At 48.4% G+C, this 26122-nt stretch overlaps 1 protein-coding gene and 1 pseudogene across 2 annotated transcripts in view; both read right to left on the bottom strand.

Annotated features, from left to right (window-relative positions):
* CCNF (cyclin F) lies at nucleotides 1-24386 on the bottom strand. The gene is made up of 17 exons (XM_079781484.1): nucleotides 24292-24386; nucleotides 23102-23256; nucleotides 21127-21233; nucleotides 20095-20162; nucleotides 18664-18857; nucleotides 18239-18292; nucleotides 17395-17499; nucleotides 17003-17080; nucleotides 15059-15210; nucleotides 12761-12925; nucleotides 10950-11073; nucleotides 10505-10685; nucleotides 9581-9668; nucleotides 4509-4608; nucleotides 4286-4410; nucleotides 3411-3580; nucleotides 1-2662 (listed from the first exon to the last, which is right to left on the bottom strand). The coding sequence occupies exons 1-17, from the start codon at nucleotides 24305-24307 to the stop codon at nucleotides 2193-2195; spliced, it is 2352 nt and encodes a 783-aa protein (XP_079637610.1). The 5' UTR covers nucleotides 24308-24386; the 3' UTR covers nucleotides 1-2192.
* A 99-nt stretch (nucleotides 24387-24485) lies between these two features.
* LOC307110305 (ATP-binding cassette sub-family A member 17-like) overlaps nucleotides 24486-26122 on the bottom strand; it is a 36459-nt pseudogene continuing 34822 nt past the window's right edge. Inside the window, exon 13 of the transcript in view lies at nucleotides 24486-24625. The product of the transcript in view is annotated as an ATP-binding cassette sub-family A member 17-like (transcript). The remainder of the gene's footprint in view (nucleotides 24626-26122) is intronic.

Genomic DNA, 26122 nt, shown 5'->3' with positions numbered 1-26122 from the left:
GCGGCAAGACCCAATGTAATTGGAGAAAAGAATAAACAAAAATCTTGGCTTAGGACCACAAATCTTGGGGAAGGGGGAGCATGTTTAAAGATGGAGAGCTGTCCATTGTATAGTCACTAATAGAGAGGTGGTGCAGCATAGGGGAGAGAGACAAGAGGGGAGTAGAGGGGGCCAGGCACAAAGGGTTTGGGACCCAGGCGGCCCTGGGGCTGCTGTTAGCGTGGCCCCTCCATCTGCTGTGGTCTGTGGGGAGGCTGATGCCATTCTACCAAAAATGAGATTCTCTGTGAGGTAGGAGGGGAGGGGAAAACGCTTCCCATCAGCACTTGGGAGACCCCACACCAGTCCCAGGGCACTGAGGTGATCATTAGAACTTTGAAAGATGCAGGGAGACTCCACACTGTGGTCATGGAGTGTTAGGCTCCACAGGAGTAGTTTTCCCCGTACACGTGCAGGCTGGGAGAAGGCAAAGAACTGGGTCCACCCAGAGTTGGGATTTTGATAAGGGGACATGGACAAGTGCCCCAATGTGACTTGGGTGACAGTAGGAAGTGACAAGAAGGCAGTACAGATATGCACATCACTCAGCTTCCACTATTCTCATCACATTTAATCCTCACAACAGGCTTGTGAGGTAGATATTATTGCCCCATCTTACAGGTGAGGAAACAGGCTCACACATGCCCAGGGGCACACAGTTGCAGAATTCTCTTACAGTAGAAAAGACACACACACACACACACACACACACACACACACACAAGCATTGTAATTCTGGTTCAAGAGCATTGGGGGACACTCCTAGCCAAGTGGTTCTTTCTGACATTTTGAGAGGAAACAAAAGTTATCACAGCACGGCGAGTGTGTCAGTGGTCAACTCATCTGCGGAGAGGTCAGGGCCACTGCTCTTGGGCAGATCTCTCAGGTGTTTTGGCTGCTGCCCCAAGTCTCTCGGCTAGTTATTCTCAGAAACCCGCAGCAGACCCATCCTGGCCCGGTAGGCAGGGACAGTTCTGAATCTTGCTCTTCTGCATCTGGGCCACACTTCAGATGTTACAAATGATGGTTTTTTTTGTGTTGTTTTTTTTTTCCCCCTGGCTAACCTCTTTAGGAAAATTCTTTTTGCATAAACAGTATCAGGATAGCTTTAAGGGGTTTTGAGTCAGATTATATTTAGCTGCGTCTAAATAATGTTAAGAATCCTTTGTTTTTAAAAATTTAATACCTTCTATTTAAAAAGAAATGGCCCAGAAATTCAGTACAGCAAGAGATGTTCATATGGAGACTATCTGTTGGGGACATAGACAAATCACTCTGGGAGGAGGGAGCCTATGACCAAGACATCAAGGCCCTGTCCTGCAAACAGTCAGGGCCTTGCCCTGACCAGTTTGGCTCAGTGGATAGAGCGTCGGCATGCGGACTGAAGGGTCCCAGGTTCAATTCTGGTCAAGGGCATGTACCTTGGTTGCGGGCACATCTCCAGTAGGGGGTGTGCAGGAGGCAGCTGATCGATGTTTCTCTCTCATTGATGTTTCTAACTCTCTATCCCTCTCTCTTCCTCTCTGTAAAAAAATCAATAAAATATAGGAAAAAAAAAAAAAAAAAGTCAGGGCCTTCATGTCTGGTCATCACATGTAGTCCGACAATGAAAAGGGCAGGGCTCCCTCACCACGGGACCCTCTGCCCTGTGAGGGAGTAGATGACCTGGGCAGGGTGAGGTGGGCACGGGGACAGACCTGTACTCAGAGCTCTCAGCTCCCCCTAGAACCTAAAACCAGATAGATGCAGGGAGTGGAGAAGCTGTGTCAGGCTACCTGGACCACGTGTTCTCAATTGTGAAAGTTGTCACTACTGTGATGGGGGTTCAGTGGGGCTGGGGTTGTCAGGCCATGGGCTTAAGCTTCCCAAAGAGAAAGCAGGACAGACACAGGGGAGCACAGAGAAATAGGCTTCACACAGTGTTGCTTTGAGGTTAAACTTTTCAAAGAGAAGGATCTGAGTTTTGTTCTGATTTAGACATTCTGATAGGCTGGAATGGGACTCCCCTGGTGAAAGACACTCAGTGTCCTTCCTAAGTTCTCTCTTCCCCATTTGAGGCCACTGGGGTCTACACATGATTCCTCTCCAGTGCTCCCACTTCTAGTGCAGCAGCAACTCTCTGCAAACATTCACTGCAGCGAACACTAACACATTCACAGCTCCAGGAAGCCCAAGTTCGTGTCCTGCTCCTCCTTGCTGGGGGCAGATAGGTTTTTCCTTTTCACCTCTTGCCGGGGAACACTGCTCTCTGGGGAACTTGAGGGACGACACTGTAAACACGACTTCCTGGCATGATGGTGGCAATGCAGTGTGTTCGAGTCACTGCCTGGGGAATGTGCTGAGGTAGATTGGGGAGGGCCGCCATTCACGGAGTTTGTGGGACTCACGCTGCTGACGGAGGAGTACCCTGAGGTTGTAATGTCCTTGCCCAGTTCCCTGCTGCCACAGAGAGGGGGCTTGGGCCCTAGGGCCCGAGGTGTCTGGGTGCTTGGCACCATGGCGTGCAGGTCCTGGCATCCCTCATCCTCCAGGCAGGCCTCCTCATCGCTAGATTCCTGGCCGCAGTGCTCTTCTGGATTGAGGTACACCACAGTGACATCAAGGACACCGCTGGGAGCCGTCACTATGGGAGAAGTCAGAGGAGAGGTCAGGCTACAGACTAAGCATCAGGGTGACCCCCTACCAAGTTGGGACCCTGGTCGCCTAGGGTCCAACTCTAACCCAGTTCTCTCGGCTACATATGCTGGACCTCACTAGATAGTCCCCTCTACTGATGTCCTTTGAGTTAAAGAATGGAGGATGAAATGCCTCCTTCAAGCTTGGGGCACTCAATAGGAGTTGGGGGATAGTAGGAAGTAACAACAAACTGGTCATCTAATAATTTACTTAATTCCCTGGACACAAAAGCTTGCAAGCAATTGGAAGATTGACAGAAACTGCTTGAATTGGGTTTTCTATGCAGACAAGTGCCTGAAAACACGAGAACAGAGCCCCCTGCAGCCTCCCCTGGACCCTGGAGGAGTGTGGGGCACAGAGCCACAGAGCCGCACAGGGCAGTGGGGGACACATCTCACACAATGTTCTAGAAAGATCTTACTGTAAACTCCAGACAGGACTTCTTCCTTTTCCCCTGCCCCGTTGAGTCCCTTCCATTAACACAGGCCTGCCTGAAGCTGGACACACATTTGGCTTAAATACTTTCTCCCCAACCGCTGCTGTGGTGTCCTAGGGACTCTGCTCTTTCACATGTCTACCTGTGTCTGGACATGTTCTCTTGCAGGTAAAGCCAGGGGCCCTCGATGAGAGCTGCCCTTTTTCTCGCTGCCCCCTTTGGCATAGCCTCTGGGTGGCTTCGTGGGCACGGGACTTACCATCACCCTCCTTCTCGCCCTCGCTCTCCTGGTCGCCCTCGTAGCCAGAGCAGTAGTCCAGGTTCCAGTCCAGGAAGCTGCCCAGTAGCGTCTCTTCCTGGCTGGACAGCTCTGCGGTGGGGGTGGTGACGAAGCTGCCCCTGTCCTCCTGGAGGCTGTTCTCTCGCTTCCTAAGATGTGGAGGCCAGGAACTCAGTCATAGGCAGCAGCATTAGGTCCTTGGCACCTGCCTGCCCTTCCCTGTGTGCTGTGATAGAGACAACACAGCCACCCAGTGCCTGCCCTTGGAGTCCCAGAGGCAAGGCCAGAGGTGCAGTGAGAGTACTGGCTCATCTGGACTTTGCAGGATCAATATGAGTTCTTCAGGTGAGTGAGGTGAGGAAGAGAAGTTATTGCAGGTGGTACAGCAGAACTTTTGAGATAGGAGAGACAGAAGATTAGGACAGAGATGAGGGTGCACAGGAGACGCTGAGGACACCCATTAGGTTATAGCTGGAGTTCAGGGAGTGCCAGTAACACCATGGAGTTGAGGGCCCAGGGAGGGTGACATGTGACAGGTGCATGGTAGGGCCAGAGCCTGAGCTGGGCTCAACCTATGCTCAAGCCCATTTTCCCTCAAAGGGTACCAGTCAAAGCAAGAGACAGCCTGTTGGAGGAAGGAAGACAGCACTGCAGAGTGCAGCTCAGGCGCAGGGGCCTGAGGCCTGAATTCAACGCAGCTTCAATTTCATAGGATCTGTTCCTTCTCCGTTATGCCCTAGGAGCCCTCCGTGTATGAAGCCCCTTAGGCAGTTGCAGGGGTCACGAGGGAACCCAGGCCCAAGCACACAGGAGCCAACACCGCATCACACCTTTAAGACAATGGGCTTACTAACCTCTTGGTTTTCCTTGCAGGAGAGCTAAGGAAGGTGTGAAGGTCCCCTGAGCTGAGGAAAGACGTGGGTTCCGGGCTCTCTTGTTTCACTCCTAGAGCTGCGCACACCTGGCTGTAGCTCAGCACCTGAGAGGAAGCCGGGGTCAGAGGGAGAGAAGAGGCCCCAAGGGGCAGGCAGGGGCTTGTTCCCACCCCGACCAGGAGACAGGGTAGGGGGGTGGCACCTCTTCCTGGCTGATCTCTTGGTAACGCTTGTCCTCAAATCGCTGTTTCACGGCGGTCAGAGAGACTTGTCTGTAGTCCTTAGGGACGTCATCATGGAAGCTGCAAACAGAGGGACACATGAGGGACAGTGGGGGGCAGGTGGGGATCAGGGGCAGGCATTATCAGCACACCCAGCCCAAGAGACTCCCATTTTTAGCCTCCCTCACTGAAATGAGAGGGGACAACATACTTTCAAAAACAGCCCAGAGACGGGAAGTAAAACAGGGTGCCACTGTGGAAAAGTCTAGCTGTTCCTAACAGTTAAACCTAGAGTCACCTATGACCCAGCAATTCCAATCCCAGGTGAATCCTCAACAGAAATGTGAACACGTTCACATAGAAACTTGTCCGTGGATGTTCATAGCAGCATGATTCATAACAGCCAAAAGGTGGAAACAATCCAAACATCCATCAGTGCACAAATTATAAACACAATATCCACACAGTAGAATATTACAGTGGAAAATATGAGGGTGGAAGAGGTCGGTCACAAAAGGTCACATATTGTATGATTCCGTTTCTATGAAATGTCCAGGACAGGTAAATCCATAGAGACTGACAGATGAATGTTTGCCTAGGGCTGGAAGGGAGGGGAAATATGGGTAATGTATGTAAGGAGTACAGGTCCCCCCCCATTTTAAAACCATTTTTATTTTTTAATTATAGTTGACATACATTATTATACTAGTTTCAGGTGTACACTCTAGTGATTAGACATTACATTAACTAAATGATCATCCAGGTAAATCTTGCACCCACCCGACACCATACATAGTTAATAGTTTACTATGTTCCCTATGTTATACTTTATATCCCATGACTATTATGTATTAACAATTTATACTTCTTAATCCCTTCACCTTTTTCACCCATCCCCTCAACCTTCCATCTGGCAAATGGCAAAATGTTCTCTGTATCTGTGAGTCTATTTCTGTTATTTTGTTTTTTAGATTCAATTGTTGATAGATGTTATTTATTGCCATTTTATTGTTCATATTTTTTATCTTGTTTTTTTTTCTTCTTCTTCTTAAAGAAGACCCTTTAACATTTACTGATTTGATGGTAATGAAATCCTTTAGCTTTTTGTCTGCCCTTTGATTTTAAATGATGGCTTTGCTGGATAATCTTGGTTGTAGGTCCTTACTTTTCATCACTTTGAATATTTCTTGCCAATCCCTTTCGGGCATTCAGAGTTTCTATTGAGCTCCCTTGAAGGTAACTGCTTTTCCCTTGCTTTTAAGATTCTCTCTGCCTTTTTACCTTTTGCATTTTAATTATGATGTGCCTTGTTGTGGGCCTCTTTGGGTTCATCTTATTTAGGACTCTCTGCACTTCCTGGACTTATATTTCCTTCAGCAGGTTAGGGAAGTATTCTGTCATTATTTTTTCAAATAGGTTTTCAATTTCTTGACCTCTGCAGCTGAGATAGCTCTCCTAATTTTTATCCACCACATATGAGACCAGCCTGTTCTCCTGAAACCCCATGATGCAAATGTTAGTGAGCTTGAAGTTGTCCCAGAGACTCCTTACACCATCCTTGTGTTTTGGATTCCTTTCTCTTTTTGCTGTTCTGATTAGGTGTATTTTTGCTTCCTTTTATTCCAAATTGCTGATTTGGTTCTTAGCTTCATCTACTGTACTGTTGATTCCCTATAAATTATTCATTTCAGTTAGTGCAGTGGTCGGCAAACTGCGGCTCGCGAGCCGTGGTTTTCCACTCTGTTGACTAATGAGTTTGCCGACCAATGAGTTAGTGTATTCTTCATATCTGACTGGTCCATTTTTATGCTATTGAGGTTCTCACAAAGTTCATCGAGTATCCTTATAACCAGTGTTTTGAACTCTGCGTCTAGATTGCTTATCCCCATTTAGTTCTTTTTCTGGAGTTTTGTTCTGTTCTTTCATTTGGGGCATGTTTCTTTGTCTCATTTTGGCAGCCTCCCTGTGTTTGTTTTTATGTACTAGGTAGAGCTGCTACATCTCCCAGCCTTGGTAGAGTGACTAATTTAGTAGGTGTTCTATACGGTCTAGTGGCACAGCCTACCCAATCACCCAAGCTGGGCACTTGAGGTGTGCCTCCTGTGTGGGCTGTGTACACCATCCTCTTATAGTTGAGCCTTAACTGCTGTTGGCACATCAATGGGAGGGATTTACCCCTAGGCCAATCAGCTGCAAGGACTGGCTATGACCACCAATCTCCATGGAGGAGCAGCTGTACAGGGGTCCACCCCACAGAGCAGGACTTACTTCAGCTGAGTTCTGGTGCCCACTAAGTCTGCCCCTTGAGTGTACTGCTTGTGGAGGTGGTTGGGTGATGATGCTTCAACTTGGTCTGACGTTGTCCACTGAGTGTGCTGGCTCTGGGGCATTCCATGAGGTACAGGCCAAGGTCAGCCACTGCCTGTATTTTGCCTGGGGCCACTTGGCATGGGTTACAAAGCGATCTGCACTTCTGTCTAGGCTATGTATGTGGGGCTTAGAAGTGGCCAGGGGAGGCCAAGCTGTGAACCAAGACTGGCTGCTGCTAGTGCTGGGCCTGGGGCTACTTAGCGAGAGGTACAGGGCATGGCTCAGGCCAGATGCTGCTTGTTTGAGAAATTTTAGGAAAATGTGAAGCATACAAAACAGGCCTTTTGTATGGAAAAACCCCTGGCAACAGCTTGGGTGGGCCTGAAAGTTGGGTGGGATGGGGCCTCAGGAAATCACCAGGGCGGGGCAAACAGTGTGAGCCAGGTTCATGGAGTTTTAGATATGGCACTCACCTACTAGCTCTGTTGGGGGAGGTTTCATCAAAGAACAATGGCTTCTGCCAGCACTTCTATCTGGGAGAAAGCTGTTCCCCCCCCCCCCCCCCCCCCCCCCCCCGCTATTGCCCTGATGTTGGACAATTTAGTTCCTCCCTGTAAGCCTGTAAGTCTCTGGTGCCTTTTAAGCTACTGCCCAGTGCTAGAGCTCAGATGGAAAATGACTGAGTTAAGTCTCTGTGTGGGCCCTTTAAGAGGAATTGCCTGGGACTCCAGCAGCTCTCGACTCCCTCAGCCTCAATCCCTGCTGGTTTTTAGTCAGAAGTTATGGGGACTTCTCTTCCCCACACTGGAATCCTGGGCGGGGGTGGGGAGGTGGTGTTGGTATGGGGCTGGGCCTCTTTGCTCCTCAGGGGTGACCTCTGCAGCCAAGATAGCCCTCCCAATTTTTATCCACCACATGTGGGACCAGCCTGCTCTGCATCAGCACCGCACTACCAGTCTTTATGTGGCTTCTTCTTTAATTCCCTAGTTTTAGGACTTCCATTCAGCCAGATTTCAGACCATTCTCAATGATGGTTGTCCTGTAGTTTAGTTGTAATTTTGATGTGGTTGTGGGAGGAGGCATGTACTGCATTTACCTACACTGCCATCTTGATTGGAAGTCCAGAGTTTTTCTTTTGAGGGTGGTGAAATATTCTGAAATTGACTGTGGTGATGGCCGCACAATTCTGAATATACTAAAAGCCTGTTGAATTGTACACTTAGAAAAAGTTCAGTTTGTTAAATAAATGGTTCCGATTTACCTGGTTTGGAAGAAAAAAACCCTGGAGGACAGGGAGACAGCCTAACAATAACTTTTGGTAGCCAGGTAACAACTATTTGCACTCCTAGTGTGAGCAACTGTGGGGTCAGACACAAGCTGACTGTCACCTGCACCCCCAGTCCATCAGCTTCAGGATCTGGGCACTGGCCCTATCTGGTTTGGCTCAGTGGATAGAGCATCAGCCTGTGGACTGAAGGGTCCCGGGTTCGATTCCGGTCAAGGGCACATGCCTGGGTTGCAGGCTGATTCCCAGAAAGGGGCATGCAGAAGGCAGCCTATCAATGAATTTTTTTCTCTCATCATTGCTGTTTCTATCTCTCTATTCCTCTCCCTTCCTCTCTGAAATCAATAAAAATATACTTTTAAAAAAAGAAAGAAAGATCTGGGCACCGCAGGAGAAAACAGGGTGGCTGAAGCCCATGTCAACGCCCGGGAAACACTGACAGGTTCCACCCAAGGTGGAAGCACAGCAGGGAGTGAGAAGCAGTTGATAGGCCAGAGCAGAGACTGGTTATAGGGGTCTGGAATCATGCTGTAATTTTCTTATCTCATCCCAGAAGGTGTAAGCAGAAGCAACATGCTCAGAGGCCTCTACTGCAGTGATTTGGGAGGTGGCTAGGGGAGTGATCATGGACAGGCAGTGGAGACCGAGAGGATCAGATCCCAAAATGTACAAAGAAAATGCATTGGCCTTCAGCACTCCTGGGATGCAGGAACAGAGAAACAGAAACAGGCTGGCTTGAGGTCTCTGCTAGGATGACCAGGGCCTAGTCTGCAGAGCACCAATTGTAATCTATGAGGAGGAATGGCCGGCCACAGAAGAGAGGGGTTCTGGCTTGGAATAAGTGTCAAGGCGGGTCTGGGCTCCAGGTTTAGATGTGTTCTGAATCCTGGAAGTGGATACATCTTCCAGGGACATATGATAAGCAGAAAGCTGGAATTACCCAGACCCTGGTGTGTGGGGAAGAGAACACTGAGGCAGCATGGCTTGGTGGAGGAAGGAGGTCACTGGGGTGCTTTAGTAGATATGCATGTGGTAGGGAGGGAGTGGGGACCAGAGTGAGTGGGCTGAGTGGGAGGAGGGGCTATAAGCTGAGCCGGGATGGGCTTCAGCTGGGTATGTGCCTGGGGGCCATAGTTTGCCAGCACATGAGCTAGATCATGTGTCTTACACTGAAATTCCTACTAATTAGGGAGAGTCTTATTTTTTCTATTAAGTTCTGTTGTCCATGGAATTTGGCTTGGATTGGGAGGAGCTACTATTGCACGCACATCGAGTGAAATATGCAATATGGCTTTGGAATGTTTAAATGTCAACTCTGATACTCACAACTTACTGCAGGAAAGGTCTGTGTGGATTGATGGTCCTCTCATGAGAGCCCCCTCCTTTTCTCTATACTTGAGGACCCAGCCTCTGTGGCAGAAGTAGGGTGGGAGAATCCATTTCCTTTTAAAGACTCACCACTTTTGGTGAAGACTCAAGACACAGGGTATGAGGTCTTCACAGGAGAACCCGGTGAGGTCCCACAGCTGAGTGCTCCAGGGCTGTGCTGGGAAGAAAAGCAGGAATGGTGGGGCTGTTCTGACACCCACTCACCCATACAACCCAGATGGTTCTGTTGTGGGATTTCCTGGAGCTCAGGATTGTACAGACCCCACATACAAAGCATGCCTGGTCACTGTCAACAGTGTGGGAAATACAGGGGTGGGCAAAAGTAGGCTTAAGTTGTTCATATGGAAAATCTATAATAATAAAAGCGTAATATGCAAATCAACCGAATGGCTGAACAGCGGAACGACTGTCCGGACGTCCTTCTGGACGAAGCTGCGGCTGCGAGGCCTGAGGCAGCCAGGGCTGCAAAGGCCTACTCTTGCATGAATTTCGTGCATAGGGCCTCTAGTAATATAATTAGTAAGTAATAATACAAGCCTGGCTGGTGTGGTCAAGGTTCGATTCCTGGTCAGGGCACATGCTCAGGTTGCAGGCTCAATCCCCAGTATCAGGGCGTGCAAGAGGCAGCCAATCAATGATTCTCATCACTGATGTTTCTATCCCTCTCTCCCTCTCCCTTCCTCTCTCTGAAATCAATAACATATTTTAAAAATAAATAAATAATAATACAAGAATAAATACTGTGTTTGGTGTACTATAATTGTAAACCTACTTTTGTCCACCCCTGTACTTAAGCTAGAACCATCCCTAACCTCACTCCCAGAGAATGGCTTTTAGTCCATTCTGGTGTTTTCTTCTCCAGGAGAAGTGGGCCTGCTTCTTTTTCTCCCCTCGCCCCACTTATATCTGAGCATCATCTTCTGACTCCAGGAATTGCCCAGGCCCCTGGCTCAGCCTGTGCTGAGCGGCTGGCCTGAAGAGCAGGATCCTTACTTTGCCCATGTGTCAACCTTGCTAGCAGCAGGGCGGCTGCAGCCAGGCGTGCTGGGGAGTAGGCGGCCAGGCTGGTGTGCAGTAGGGAGAGCTCGCAGAGGAAGCTGCACAGGTGCTGGGTTCTTGGTGGCATAGGGATCAGCGTCAGCAAGATGTCCTTGTAATCGACCACAGTAGGGACCTAGTCAGAATCGGAAGGCAGACGTGAGGTGGGGTCTCAGCACACAGAGAGCTCATCTACCCACTCAACAGGGGGGCTGGCCCAGCACAGAGTCTGGCATGACTGATGTTCAAGATGGTTGCCAGGGCATGTGGTGATATGACCTCTGGGTCCAGGACTTCTCAGAGCAGGAGAGTTCAATGCTATGAGGTTGCCCTCAGATCCTGCCACTCCCTCATGTGACCTCCACTTGGATTTACAAAGAAAAAAAAAAAGGCCACTTACTCGAATCTTCCCTTCCAGTGCAGAAATGATCTCTCCCATCATCCTCACCAGGTCCTCATACTTGTACGTATTGTCTGTGAGCCACACGGCTTCCCGGATTGTCAAGATCTCTTTGTTGATGAACCTGGAATATGAGATGGGGTCTGAGAATTGAGCTCAATTCCCTCAGTGAGGCAATCACTTTAGGCTTCAGTAAAAGAGGCTGGGGGTGGGAGTGGGGGGGGGGTCAAAGAATAGACCTGGGTGCGTGTGGCTACAGATGGGAACTGAAGAAGTCACATAACCCTGTCATAAGGGGCTGGAAAGGAGGAGGGATTAGTGCCACAGACCACTGTGAGTGGCTGGACCACCAGGCACACAGATGTTTCTGCCAAAGGCACTCATGAATGACATGACTGGTCAATCCTCTTGGTGAGTAAGGGGGATCTGCCCTGCTTTGTGCCAGATTCTACAGTGAGTATAAATGGCTTAAATCTAGGAGGTACGTGAGCCAACAGAACTGAGCTAGAGGTTGTTTGAAGGTTTGTACATAGCACAGAGTCTGGCCACTGGAAATTTGATTGTCCATTAGGCAGGTGGTCACCCTGTTCTCTATTCTCCAAGAGAGCCAACTATCAGTGAACACACTGGTCCAGTGGCCTGCCGAGGGTGCCTCCCCTCGTGAGGGTGGACTGGGGCCAGGCCTGTGATCGCTTTGTTCTAAGACTCTGCAGCTCCCACGCTTGCTGAGGCATGGGGACCACAGGTGCTGAAAGGTGGAGATGCAAGTGTAGCTGATGAGAGCCCTGTGCTTGGAGTCATGGCAAGTGCTGCTTTGAGAGCAGAGGTGGGGTTATCTCAGCCTCTAAAAATTTTAAAGAAATTAGCATCTCACCGCTTGTCAGTTTGTGATCCAATAACTTGGTTTCTGTGGGCAAGTATGCCACCTAAATACAGGAGGCAGGGGCCCTGTCTATTCAGTGCTCTCTGGTGAGGAGACCTGAAATACTGAGGGGCCCAAACAGTGTGCAGTCGGCTTGCTGACCCTGAGTCCATCATGCTCCCTCCACCTATGGTCATATGACCATGCTTTCTAGTTACATGTGGCCATGTGACTGAGCTTGCTGCAAAGGTGGACATGGTGACTTTAGGGGTCATGGAATGGTGGTGGCAGAGAATAAGACAGAAACTAGGGTTCCTCTGTGACCTCCATGAAACAGAAAGTCCATCCCAATAACATGATGAGCCTGGATCTTATGCCTCTGGGTTATTGTGCAAAAGAAATCAATCTTCCTGTAATTCACACCACTGTGTGCAATGAGCCTGTTCCTTATTTCCCCCAAGCCTTGCAGACAAGGACGGTTGGTCAGGAAAGCACTGCCCAGGGGAAATGGCAGACCATCTGGTTTAGGAAAACTAGAAAATACAAAATGTATGGTGGGAATCACTGTTTATATTACTTCCAAAGGCAAAACTGAGTGGACAGGTATTTGTTCAAGACAGCAGATTTAGGTAATAAATAAGATTGAGAAACACATTCTTGGGAACTTGATTGCCAACAAGCAATCTTTCATGATCTTGGGTGGAGGACTATGACTTTCCCTCCTTGTTGAGTCACCCTCACCAAGTAAGGCCACACTCTGGGTCCTGAGACCATGTGCTGGGATGAGTGGCTGCCCACACACCCAGCTCAGCTGTCCCTGTGGGAAGGACTACGTGGCTTGGGCACTCCCTAAAACTCAAACCCCCATCTAACCAAATGAGGCACTGGAGCTTTATTTCACTGAAAAGCCAGCCCATGAACTGGGGCATAGCTGTGGGGAGCTTCTCACCGAGTGCAGATGACCATGCAGGCAATGCCCAGCAGCTGGAGCCTGTACCGGGGCACCAGCCTCCTCCGTAGGTATCGATCCACACACTCCACAGTCAGGTGAAGGCATAGGCTTGTGAAGTCCTTCATGGTGGCAACTTCTACCAGCCAGTCGATTAGAATGTACCTTTGGGAAGAGCACCACCCCTGAACACTACAGCGAGCATTCATGAGTGTCCTATCTCCCAATCCAGATGGTCCATCTGTCTCAAGTGAGAGAGCTGGTCATCTGCACTATTGGTTTACCCAGGAACCATCCCAGGCTGAGATGCTATATTCAAGGGGGTTAGGGAGGCCCCACATCTCCTGACATTGTTTCTGGGAGGTAGGTGGGCTCATATATCTGTGTCTCTGCCTCCCCCACAGGGTCCCCCAGGCACTGGAAAGACCTGATACTGACAGGTAAGGGACACGGTAGAGGTGAGACAGATCAGAGACCCCAGGACCAGAGAAAAGACACTCAAAGGCGCGAGAGCTTTGGCCCTCCTGCAACTCACCTATGGGGTCATTTACCAAAACCTTCTGCAATGGAGCAAAGAGCCAAGAACACAACTAAAGCAGAATGCACTGAGCCCGTGAACTGGACTTTCTTAGTCACCCATCAACCCTGATGGAGCACAGAGCCCACACACATGGGGTCCTTCCTCGAGAGGACTACAGCCTGGGTCAGGGACACAGACATCACAAAGGAATGCTGCGTGCAATGGGAAGGATACCAGAGTACAGGAAATGCCTTTCTGAACAAAGAGAGGGGCGCAGAGAATAGAAGAGGAAAATCGTGATTCTGCACAGACAGGGTAGATGGGATCCTGGTGTCAGCCAGGACAGAAGCATCTCTTAAATGCGGAGGGAAGGAGGGAAAGATGGGGTCAAAGTGGTGGAATGGAAGGAGGAGGGAAGCAATGGAGGTGGAATGGAAGGAGGAAAGGATGAAGGAGGAAGACAAGCCTCCAGTTTCTCCCAGAAGGAGGAAGACAGCATGCGTATCAGGTGTTTGAGGTTTAAACCAGCCACTATTGTGAGGCGAGCGTGATAACCACTATACTACGGAAACAACTGCCTAAACCAGCCACTATTGGAACAGAAGAGGAAGTTCCCCTACACAAACAGATTAACAAGCTTAATCTGGCTTATAAAAACAGAATAACCAAAGTATATACTTTAAAATGGTTAAATCTGAAACTAATATAATGTTACATGTCAATTATACCTCAGTAAAAAAAGAGAAAAAGTTGGCAGTTGCTAGGCACAGAGGAAAATGGAAAGATGCTAAACTCAAGGGCTGAAATGTTATTATCTCAATAAAATTATTTTAGTTCTTAACAAGGAAAAAAAAGTGAAATTTATTACACCCTGCTGCCCCCAAAATAGCAAGTCCAAAAAAAAAAAGAAAAAGAAAAAGAAGGGCAGACTGAGAGGGGCACAAGGTGTTATCAGCATATTTCTTCCAACAGAAAAAGGGAAGAGCTGAGAGAAGGGGGGAAGGGGTTGCCACCACCACCACAGGCACAAAGCACAAAAGCTCTGTGACATTTAATGTGGGATCTAAGGATGATGCATCCCTCACCATGTGTGTTAGACATTGAGCCTCTCCAGGAAACGCTAGATCCTTCTAAAAATAAATGTTTACTGAGAATTTACTATGTGCTGGGCATTGCCTACTAGAGTATACCCAGAGCCTGCCCATTATAAATCCAAATGTATTAGAAATCTCTTACATAAGCTTACAAAATTATTCACATTTTCCATTTTACTAACATGTTCTGTAATTGGATGTAAGAAGTGCCTTATCTCTAAACCTTGGAGGAAAATGGACCTGCAGGAAGAGGTGGGTACTGCTGGGGTTTCAGGACACTGGGCACATTGCAGCTGCCCCAGAGGGCATAGCTCCTGGTTCAGGCTGGCTCAGACAGCCATGGAGTTTCACATACCAAGTTGATGATTATAATGATAGCTTATAAAGAAAAGGTGGTTTGGGGGCTTCAGAAAGATGTTTAAAATGGTTTAACTTGTTCTGAGGCTTAAAAAGGAAAATTGGAGAGAGCAACACTTTTAGGACAAATATTTTCTCTTAAAAGCCCTGGATAACTTAGAAAACACACACACACACACACACAAATGGGGTGATCTTAGTGGGGTTGATAATACAGAGTGCTCTGTGATAGGTGGCTCAGGTGAAACAGAATGGATAGCTCCCTTTGCACCAGAGACCAGTGGTCACTCTGCCTTCCAATCAGAAGCTCTGGCTTGAACTCCTCACCTCATCGTGTCGTTGAGTCCCTTCTGCACGGAAAAGACCTCCTGCTTATTAGCAGCGTGGGAAGCCTGAAAGAGCTGGCAGACTATCTCATTGGATGCTTTCACTTCTAGTCCAAGCTGGTTTCCATTTGCACAGGCTTTGGCTAAAGACAGCTGAGAAGTAAAGACATGCAGAATGAGCATAAAGCAGTGACTTTTGAGGTTTACCATTTCCAAATGTGAAGAGCTTTTGAGAGAGAAGACGTGTATTCACATTTGCCCTCCTTATGCCTCAAGCCTTCTGGAACCAGTATGACTAAGATTTTAATAATTCCTTTTGAAATAAGTAATATATCACATGATAAAGAATTTAAAAAAGGATAAAAGGTATGTAATGAAATGTTAGTCCCCTTTCTAACCTGGTACAGCAGTTCAACCAATAAGTGTTTGGCAACTTAAAAAAAAAAAAAAAAGTATATTTCTATTTAACTCCCAACTGTGAAAGCTAGATACTCCAGAAGGAAGCTGCATAGCAAAGTGGCAAAGAGCAGGCTGGGGGCTCAGATGACTTGACTTTAAAATCTGAGCCTGAATGTGACTGCTGGGAAATTAGGGGACTGTTCTATGCCTCAGTTTCGCTTTTCATGAAGTGGCATATAGCACCTGCTTCGGTAGATGGATGTGAGGATTAACTGAGCTTTGCACAAGACCCAACCAGCACTATCAACCATTTCTATGTATTTCCTTTCAGATTCTTCTATGCACCGATAACAGTGTGTATATGCATTTGTGTTTAAGTATATACACATCTAATCTATTCTTTGCTCACCTAACAATAACAACATGGTTCCTTAGGAAATGAAATATCTGTAAACATGTTTCATTTGTTCTTCTTTTTCAGGTATTTCTGATGTGTTTTACTATTATTTTGGAACATCTTTGTGCAGCTTTTTTAGTACCTGTACCTGTCTGCTCACATGATCAGTCCACAGGAATGGCTCTGCTAAGCATTTTGCTACTTATGTGCAAGTGCTTTCTGAAAGGCAGGACTCAATGTTCACACCAATAGGGACACTATTTTATTATATCTCTGCCAGCAAAAACAGCTATTGTTAAAAATTGTATTGTTAAAAATTTTCTGAAGTCATTAGCTATCTATTAAAACACACACATAAATATACATAATCTGCTAATGTGACCAGCTGTGATCTGATTAAAATGCATTGCCCTTTCAGCCAGCAGTGATGGGAATGCTGCTGCTCTGTTTCCTCTTTTCTCAGAGGGCACTGAGGCCCTGTGGACTCTATCAGGACCTTATTATTCTTATTGATGAGTTTGAGCTTCAAGTAGAACCACATTGTGATTGTCATGTCTTATAAATTTGCTGACTGCCTTTTTGGACATAAACATTACAGTGCTCTGTGACATGTCAGGCTGAGCCACCTACCGCTTTGTGATTTCTTTCCTAGCTTTTGAGGGTAGGTGACTCTCAACCATCCACTTGATTGGTTGAGCTTCTACCCGCTGGCTTTGTCTTGAAATCTCGACTTTACAGCTACAAGGGGAGAGCGCTTAAAGAACACCAACTATAAATCCCTAAGGGTTCTGGTTCTGACACTGGACAACCTGGTGAGCAGGTCAAATAATGAGAATGAGACAGCACTCCATATGCCCACCTGCTCTAAGGAGCTTCAAGATCTGTTGCTGAGGTAAGCTTTACCTGCAAGACAACTTTAGACCAGTATGAATTTTGACAGCAAATGCAGTCCCAAGGCACTTAGAAATTAAGAGACTGGCTTAGAGGCAATGGACTTTGAGACAATAGGGTGGTAATGGACAGAGAAGAAGGCAGCAGTTCCAGGCTCTCCTCCCACACACGCCAGAGCTAAACTCCTTTAAGACACAACTCCAGTTTTATTGCCTCCTGAGTGAGAGTCCAGGAGGTAAAGGCCAGCTCCCTCCTCACCTGGGCTTCCCAGCAGCCTTTGGCAGCATAGTCCCTGAGTTTCCGGAAGTTGTGGAGGCATCGTCCGGGATCAGACATCTGTCAATGGAAGAAAGTCACCATGACTTTACATGGTTGTGTCTCTGGAAAAACTCAGAACTGACCTACGGGATCTTTAAAAGTTCCCCCAACACCCCCAGAGGGTCTCTGGTTGCACTTTCTTCCAGGCCTTTTATTCTCCAAATGACGGTGGTCATTTTGGGACAGTGCTGAGTAGCCCACTAAGCAGCGGTTCCCAGGGGCCTACTAGATGAGGATCCTTCCTGTGCTGACAACCTCGTCCAAGGGCCAATTTGGAGACTGTGCCTTTGGCCAACATAATTCCTCCTCTCCCCAGACCCTGGTCCACTCACATCTGTCATTTTGTCACTTTCCCAGAGGAGGTACGAGCTGGTCAAACATCCCTGATTGGCAGACTCTTCAAACAGATCACGAGCCTGCTTCTTTTTCTCTTCATCCTGGAATAAGTCCAAGCAGTTTATTCTTTTCTTATCCTCTTTCTGCTAAACCATTCTAGTAACCATCTCCATCTTTCTCCATATCTCTAAGTGTTCCCATGCATTGCTTTTTAATAATAATCGGAGTAGAAATGATTTCTCTAAAGACATACATTTGACAATCAATGGGGAAACTGAATTCACAAGTTCTGCCCTCACAGGTTCTGTTTTCTCCTTGACCAGGTTTGTGTTTGGTTTGGCCCTAGGCCTACTGGAGGGTAAGCCCTCCACACTGAACCCCCCAGATGGTGATGTTGGAGGCTATCTTGGGGCTCCTCCACCTTCTCCCTCATGCTCAGTGTACCTCCCTGTTACTGTCAACGCACACCTGTCACCAGAAGCCATCACCTTCCCTGACTTTGCTGCAGAGGGAGTTCCTTAATAACAAAGCTTGTTAAAAGCTTTCTCAAATGTGGAGAGGTCTGGGTGAGGAGTGGAGAGGCTCACCAATAATAGAACCATGAAACAAATAAGCACACCCACTCTGCCTAGCTCCATGCAGCCTCTCACAGTCAGGACTCTGGCTTTGAACCCTGGACAGCCCCTTTTGCTGCCTTTCACTTACTTCCTCATCCTTGGTGTCTGTGGCTGGCAGAAAGGTGAGCAGCATGGAAATGTGAAGCTGCTGTATTCTGTATGCTCACCCAGGCCAGGCACACATAAAACTCAGAATCCAAGTGGGATGGATAACTCAACTCACCTCAAAAAGATTCAGTACTCTCCCCAAGCAGTGCAGTATGGACGCTCTGTGAGCCTAGGAAAAGGAGGAGAAAGAAGTATGACCACCAGAGGAGAGAACATTCGGGCTGCCCCTCCCAGTCTGTGGGGTTTGCAGAGGACTGCCTGCTTCATGGAACCTCTGTCTTGCCTTTCCAGCTGTCAGTGTGGCTGCAGTCCAGCTCATCAGATTCCCCTGAACCCTGGCTCTGAGGCCTCCTCTCCTGCTTGGGCATTTCCAGACGCTCCCACATCCATACTATTGATTTTGTGCCTCCACTGCCCTCAGGTCTCTGACTTTGTATGGTCCATAGCATCTCTCCTCAAGGTTTCTCGCCTCCCGGGATTCTGTGGGGCTTGAACTGCCCAGCGCTGCCCACCTTACATGCGCCCCTGGCCAGGACTCACTCTTTGTAGCTGGCACTCTGCTCTGAGGCTCTCATGAACCACGGCTTTGCAGCAGCTTCCAGTCACTGACCACGGAGGGCGGATGAAGAGCCAGATGAAAGGCGCAGCACTGACATTCAGTCGCTCAGCGAGACTAAAGTAGTGAGCGGCTTTCAGGCCATTCACTTCTGCACGGGCCTCATCAGACACAGACACTGTAGAGGCGGATAGAACATAACGCAGGGATGTCTCAAGGACAAATGTGAAAGTTCTCCATGATCTTTTGTGAACGTCTAAAACCCCAAGTCCACTGCAGTGCAGAGCTGCTGGTGTTTTAGGAGATAAAATCCCTCCAGAATGGGGGCTCTTTCCCTTTCTCCCCCTACTTTGTGAATCATGTACCTCTGCCAGGGTCTTCCCAACAGCCTGGATTTTGAAGGTTGTGAAGGTTCTCTGTGAAGGTGTTATATGCCCACCCTCCCTCCTGTTGGGTACTGCTGGCAACCCCCCTGCTAACAAGTTTATTTTGGGGGTAATGAGAATTTCCAAAATTAGACAGTGGTGATGGCTGCACAACTCTGTGAATATACTAAAAATCACTAGGTTGTATACTTTGGATGGGTGAGTTGTATGGTATGCGAATTACGTCTGGGAACTGCTATCTGATGGGAGGTTTGGGGCAGGACTGCAGCTTTTCGCAGCCTGGAGGAATGCTCATTGTTTCTATTAGTCACAACAGTCTTGTCAACTGACCACGTGCAGGGGCTATTTCTCAATAAGATGCCAGATCTTTTAGAAGCAGAAAAACAGCTGTTATACTCAAATCTTTATGTGTTTTGGGAACCGACAGGATGGACCCTAGGCTAGTCCTTAGTGTGCTAAGCAAACAGGCAGGAATTGGCAGAAGGCCACATAAGATTCTTTCAAAGAGCACCTGACCTTTGGGGGTAAAGAAATTCAGTCACCATGTTGGCTTTGACCTGCTTGTACTTGCCTCCAGCTTAGAGCCTTGGTTACCTGTGTTCTTGATATCCTACAGAATTAGGCACACTTTGACCACTGCCCCAGAGTTCCACAGAGAAACTGTGGCTGAGGCAAGGAGACAGTCTACACACAGGTTTTGGTGTTAACTGGACAGAGGGCAGGCAGCCAGGGAAAGGCTGCTGCCTGAGTAGCCCTCATTCTAAGGCTCTGCTCAGTCATTCTTTGCTGACTAAAATGAAAAGATTTATTAAAATGAGAGTTGAGTCTTCCAATGTACAAAAATCAAACTTCATCAATGGGCCCCTCAGTAGGGCACCTCTGGGCACAAGCTCCTTGGAGAAGACAGTAAGGCAGACCTCCAGATATAGTAAGAGCAACTAAATTACAAACACTGAGAAGAGCTTATGCTTGTTCTAAAACATCAAAACCAAGAGGGGCAACGCCAGCTCCAGCCCTGCAAGGACTTACAGCCTTCATTGTAGAGGTAGGCAATGCCTAGCTTCACAGCAGCTTCGAAATTTCCCTTTTCAGCAGCCCTACAACGTTAAGAACATAAAATACCACAGAATTATATTCCATCAAGGTTATGTTCCATCACAGCAATTGAAGCTAGAGTACTTATTTTCTGCATAGCAACTTTTTTTAGGTAATGCAGTTATATATCATCTATCCATGACATGCTACATGTTTGAACCTTAAAAACATGCTAAGTGAAAGAAGCCACATGCTGTATGATTCCTTATATGAAATCTTCATAATGGGCATATCCAGAGAGAGGAAACAGATTAGCAGTTTTCTAGGGTTTGGGGGATTGCAGGTAAAATAGGAAATGACTGCTAATGGGTACAGGGTCTCACTTTGGGGTAATGAGAATGTTACAAAGTTAGACAGTGTTGATGGTTGCATAACTGTGACTATATTAAAAATCACCAAGTTGCACCTTTAAAAAGGGTAAATTGTATTGTTTGTGGGTTACATCTCAGGTGGCCTGCCTGAAACTATTGGCACACTTGGACGGTGTGTTTAGTCATTGTCACACTAGGATTCACAGGCCTTAGGGCTCCCACCCACTTTGGCCCTGCCTCTGGGTCCCATCTCTAGCAGGGGGACGGGATCAGCCAGTGAATGAAATGCATTAAGATTTAAATCATATGGTTTTGACCAAAAGAAAAGAGCTGAATAAAGTTTACACACACAGGCGACCTGGGTTTGAGTCACAAGGGATGGGTCACAGCCCAAGAGGGACTCTTCAGAAGCACCACTGTGACTAATGAGAGCTAGGCCTGTGCTGGTGGTAAGGATGACTGATGACTGTGCTGGAAGTCATGTGACTCAGTGGGTGAGGCTGACTGCCCTTAGTTGCTTCCTTGGGGGGATAAGGAATTGGCAGAGGCTACAGGAAGAAAATCATTCCCAGGTCAGGCCTTGGGACACACGCTGAAATATCAGGGAGGCCCCAAGATGGGAGAAAACCAAGCTATTCCCAGGGTGCAGAGATACCTTTCAAAGAGCTTCAGGTTCCTTGGAGAAGGCCATAGCTCTTGAAAGCTGGCACATGCCCACACGCTGGCATGGTTGTCCACCAGGTACTTCAGGTGGGAGTGCACCTGCAGAGCAACGGAAGCAGGGTAGGTGGGAATTAAGGGACCGTCCCAGAAGCCATGCCTCTGGAGCTCTTGAAGACAGAATGTAGGGCCTCCTGGACCCTTCCCTACCCATGCAGTAAAGGCCCCACTCTGTGTCTTAAAGTAACAGTGACGTTGAATAGAAAAAAGAGCCCAGAAATAAGTTTCTCTGTGGCTCTAAAGGTGGAGACAGTGGTCATGGAAGGGGGAATAAGCATCTAGACCAGTGGTTCTCAACCTTCCCAATGCCGCGACCCTTTAATACAGTTCCTCATGTTGTGGTGACCCCCAACCACAAAATTATTTTCGTTGCTACTTCATAACTGTAATTTTGCTACTGTTAATGAATCGTAATATCTGTGTTTTCCGATGGTCTTAGGTCGCGACCCACAGGTTGAGAACTGCTAGCAGGGTCGCCTAAGACCATCGGAATACACAGATATTTACATTACGATTAACAGTAGCAAAATTACAGTTATGAAAATAATTTTGTGGTTGGGGGTCACCACAACATGAGGAACTGTATTAAAGGGTCGCAGCATTAGAAAGGTTGAGAACCACTGATCTAGTCTGAGAAAGAGGGGATGACACCTCTGTACGATATATAGCTACAAGGAACAGAGGAACCAAATCTAAATCTAGGACAAAAATCTGGTTTTTGTTGTTGTTTTAAAATTTTTATCGATTTCAGAGAGGAAGGGAGGAGAGAAAGATAGAAACATCAATGATGAGAATCATTGATCAGCTGCCTCTTGCACGCCCCCTACCGGGGATCGAGCTCACAACCTAGGCATGTGCCCTTCCCCAGAATCAAACCCTCCTGGGTCCCTTCAGTCCGCAGGCCAAGGTTCTATCCACTGAGCCAAACCAGGAAGGGCCAAAAATCCGTTTTGTATTGTTCTGCCTGGAGTCTTGCAGTGGGAGCATGAATGGAGCCTAGAGGTCAACAGGGACTCTTGGAAAAGACTGACAACAGCCTCAGGTAGGACCTGGAGCCTCTGCTCTGGGCGGGAGCCCTGATCACTGGTTAGCAATTTAAGCGCTAACGTCCCCATCGCCATTGGAAACTCAGCACCCATGGATATTATGACCCAAATGGAGGCGGCTTTGGGAGCTGGAAAAGTGGGTTCTTGTTTTCCCACGAATTTACTGTATGCCTTGGGTTAAGTCGTTCAAAATGAGGCTGTAGTTCCAATGTCTGTAAAATAACTCTGAGTCCCTTTCAGTACTGAATATTACATGGAATTTGTTCTCAAGGATATACTTTTATTCTTTTTAATGATATCTTAATTTTTCTCAAAAAAATTTTTTAAATTTATTTTTCATGTAAAATTGAGATACAGTGTTAATTTCAGATATAATGTCTTATGTCTTAAGAGATACAAATTTTACTGCCATAAAAAAAGTGGCTTCTCTGCCGAAACCGGTTTGGCTCAGTGGATAGAGCGTCGGTCTGCGGACTGAAGGGTCCCGGGTTCGATTCCGGTCAAGGGCATGTGCATTGGTTGCGGGCACATCCCCGGTGGGGGGTGTGCGGGAGGCGGCTGGTCGATGTTTCTCTCTCATCAATGTCTCTGGCTCTCTGTCCCTCTCCTTTCCTCTCTGTAAAAATTCAATAAAATATATTAAAAAAAAAAAAAAAGTGGCTTCTCTGTTAAACATTACAGTGAATGTACTACTTTTAGCTTTTCTATGATCAGAACAAACTCAAGCAATTTATTAACAATTATCATCCTTGTTTCTCTGTTCTCTTTTGAAGCCAAAGTTCTGTTCTGACATTTAAGAATATGAAACCTTGATGGAATGACCAACAATGCTAGGGCTGGCGCTATTTTCATCTGGCAACTTACAGATCGAACGGCAAGGATGTCCCCAACAGAAAGCCATTTCAGGATATGAAAGAGCACATCTTCTGGGAGACTCAAGATGGTTAAGTTTCTGGGTCTTCTTCTTATTCTCCGCTTTGTAGGATAACAGAAACACTTGGCACACCTACAGTGGATCACTTAAGAAAAAGAATCAGAATGGTCTCAGTGATGTGTTGGAAAGGAGCTATGCTGATATGAAGTTATATCTGAAGATGATTTAACAGTTATTGTCCCCTGTCCCACGAAAGGAATCAGCCATATTTCTAGTCCCCAACAAAGAATAAAGGAGTAGTATTATAAGGATAACAGAAGACATCATCATTTATTCAAATATTCAGTAAGTATCGATGGTGAATAGCAGAAAATCATGTAACTTGGCTGTTGGGAAACTTTCTGATCCAGAGCCCAGATGATAACCAGGAAGGGGAAACAAGCAGCCAATGGGATGAGGTCTCTCAATGAAGCCCCCCTGGAACTCTTGCTGATCTCTTTGCTCCATTTGCATACCTGACTAAAATGCATAATGTTCAATAAGGATCCGTGGACTTGGGAACAACCCGGTTTTCGAGTCCAAACTAAGAGGGTCAGTTCCACAGGGAATCAAAGGCTGAAATTGCAGGACAGCTTGGTCCCCCCTCTGCCCAGTGTCCTCTCTCTCCATGGGGGTCGGGGGGGGGGAGGGTCATTCCAACTCCAGCAGCTCCTTCCTCATTCTAAGTAGAGGACTTAGAAACTCCCGGGCAGGACCCCTCACCTACAATTTACCTGGTTTCCCAGACAGCACTGCGCCCCCCGCCCCGCTCTTAACCTGGGTCTTCCCATCAGCAGTTACCGTGCCGCGAAAGCCCGACCTACACTCGGGGTGACCAGTTCCCACAGATTACGTGGATTTTTACCACACTGTCCTCAGTCCCTTGATGCAGGACAGGCACGGGAACGCTTAACCGCCACGGCGACAACTACCGGAACCGCGGCAGCGCTCACAGTCCTCTACAGGTGCTGGGACCCGCGCGGGGCTTTCACGCGGACCTGGGCGCGTCTGGCATTTAAACTGCGCGCCGGGCAAGTGCCGCCGGGACCCCAGGCCAAAGGGCTCGATCCGCCTGCGCAGTCTCGGGCCGCCCGCCCGCCGCCGCCGCCGCCGCCGCCCGCACGCTGCGCCCCGCACTCACCACTGCCGCTCCCCATCGCCACCTGCGCCCGCAACCTCCGTCGCCTCAGTCGCCTCAGTCTAAGCAGCACCAGCCGCCGGCCAGCCCAGCGCGCCCCGCCCCACGCACGCGCAGACCCGCCCCGCCGCCCGCTCTAGTTTTCAAACGCACCCAGCGCTTCCATTGGCCCGTCTGGGGGGGCGCGCGCCGCAGGTCTACAGGGCTCCGCCCTCGGCCACGCCCCGCTCGCCGGCTCCGGGCGCCCTCGATTGGCCGCGCCAGGACGCGAATTCGAACGCCGGCCGTTGATTGGCGGAGCCCGTGAAGCCTCCGGCTCCCTCGTCCTGGCGGGGGTCTGGGAGGAGCGCGGTTCGGACTCGGCGGGCTGGGGCTTCTTCAGTCCGAGTTGGCCCGCGTGGTTCCGGGCTGATCGGTGCTTGGCCCTCGCTGCTGACTGGGCATCAGAGTTCCCGGCCACCGGAACCCACAGTGCGCAGTAGGTTGTCAGTGAAGGTCTGTGGACCCTGCGGGCGCGGGGTCTTGCGGCGCAGCTGGGCCCCGGACGGGGTTGTCTACCTGTGTGGACGCAGAAGAGCCAGCACCCGGACATTGCGTCCAGGTGGCCCCTGACCTCCGACCCTCACCTACCCCTAGGCCGTACGCCTATTTCCCGTCCGTGCGTCAGGCGGGGAGACCTCACGTTGGGGACCAAGCCACGAATTGCATAGATTGTAATGGCAGAAAGTGGAATTGGAGTTCTGGGCTCGAAATCATCCACTCAGCAAGCACGTTTGGCCCCTTCTTCCCCAGTAACAAGGCTCACCCTGGACCCTTAGTCTGTACCTGTCCCAGGACAAGCACTAACCCTCTCACTTTGACCAGGTATCTCCCCAACTCTGTCTCCAGTATCGCCTACTGCCACCCTGGGAGCCCTTCCTAACAGGGAAGTGCACAGTTGCTTGCTTTACTTGCTATTGCCAGCCACTGCTGGGCATTCTGTTCATTCGGAGGTTATCCGGCAGTGCCTACATGGCCTGCTTTCACGAATCAACTCACATTCCACCTCTTCCATGAGACATTCGAACAAGGAAAGAAATGCAATCTCCTGGCCTGGAGAAGCGAAGGAATCTGAGTCATGGCTCAGACCCCTCCTCCCACAGCCTCAATTAGCTGTCCGGTCCCCTCTGTTCCCCCATTCCTCATGCTCCCTGAACCTTATGGTGTCCCGGCTGCATGCCAGTCTGGAGCAGGAGATGGAGAAGTGAGGAGATGGATGATCACAACAAAGGATTTGAAAGTCTCAGTGGTCCCAAAATGACAAGGGGCTGAGGCCCTGGAATTTGGTGGTGGCGGAGAGGGTGGGGTGATATGCACGGGAAGTAGAATGGATAGAGCTGAACATGCTTGGGGCCTGCTCCCCAGATGCCCCAGATTTCTCATTCTTCCTCATACCTTTTTTTCCACTGTTACCCTTTCCCAATTTGTTACTTTGTCGCCCTCCTCCCCTGCATTGTTACTTTGTTACCGGTTTTCCCCAGGCAGAGGTAGTTCTTTCAGTGTTAGATTTTGGAAGCACCAGCAAGGCACTAATAAACTGGACCCACCGATGATGGAGTCAGTTGTCATTCACCGCTCTAACTCCCCTGTAATACTAAGTCACTGAGTCCAAAACATCATCCCTGTTCACTCAAAGTTCCTCAGATGTCCTCTGTCTTGTTCTTTATGACCTTATCGCTCTCCTTCATTCAGAAGTAAAGTTTTCTTATTTTTCAGGAAACAGGTGTCCTCTTCTTGGCTATGCTGTAGCCATACCTTCCCTAGCCCCCACCCGCTGCCCTAGCAGTAAGAGCCC

The sequence above is a fragment of the Cnephaeus nilssonii genome (assembly GCF_951640355.1).
Source record: "Cnephaeus nilssonii genome assembly, chromosome: 2".
In the NCBI taxonomy this organism is placed as follows: Eukaryota; Metazoa; Chordata; class Mammalia; order Chiroptera; family Vespertilionidae; genus Cnephaeus; species Cnephaeus nilssonii.
The sequence above is the reverse complement of the archived record's forward strand: the minus strand, read 5'-3'. Positions and strand labels throughout refer to the sequence as shown.

Bases quoted from the DNA above. Each gene is read 5' to 3' on its own strand.
- CCNF (XM_079781484.1), bottom strand. The intron at 17,500-18,238 runs GTGAGTTGAGTT...GACTTATTCCAG, and splicing joins GAGTACTGAATCTTTTTGAG to GATGAAGAGAAAAAGAAGCA. The intron at 9,669-10,504 runs GTAAGGATCCTG...TTTTCTTCCCAG, and splicing joins AAGGTTGACACATGGGCAAA to CACAGCCCTGGAGCACTCAG.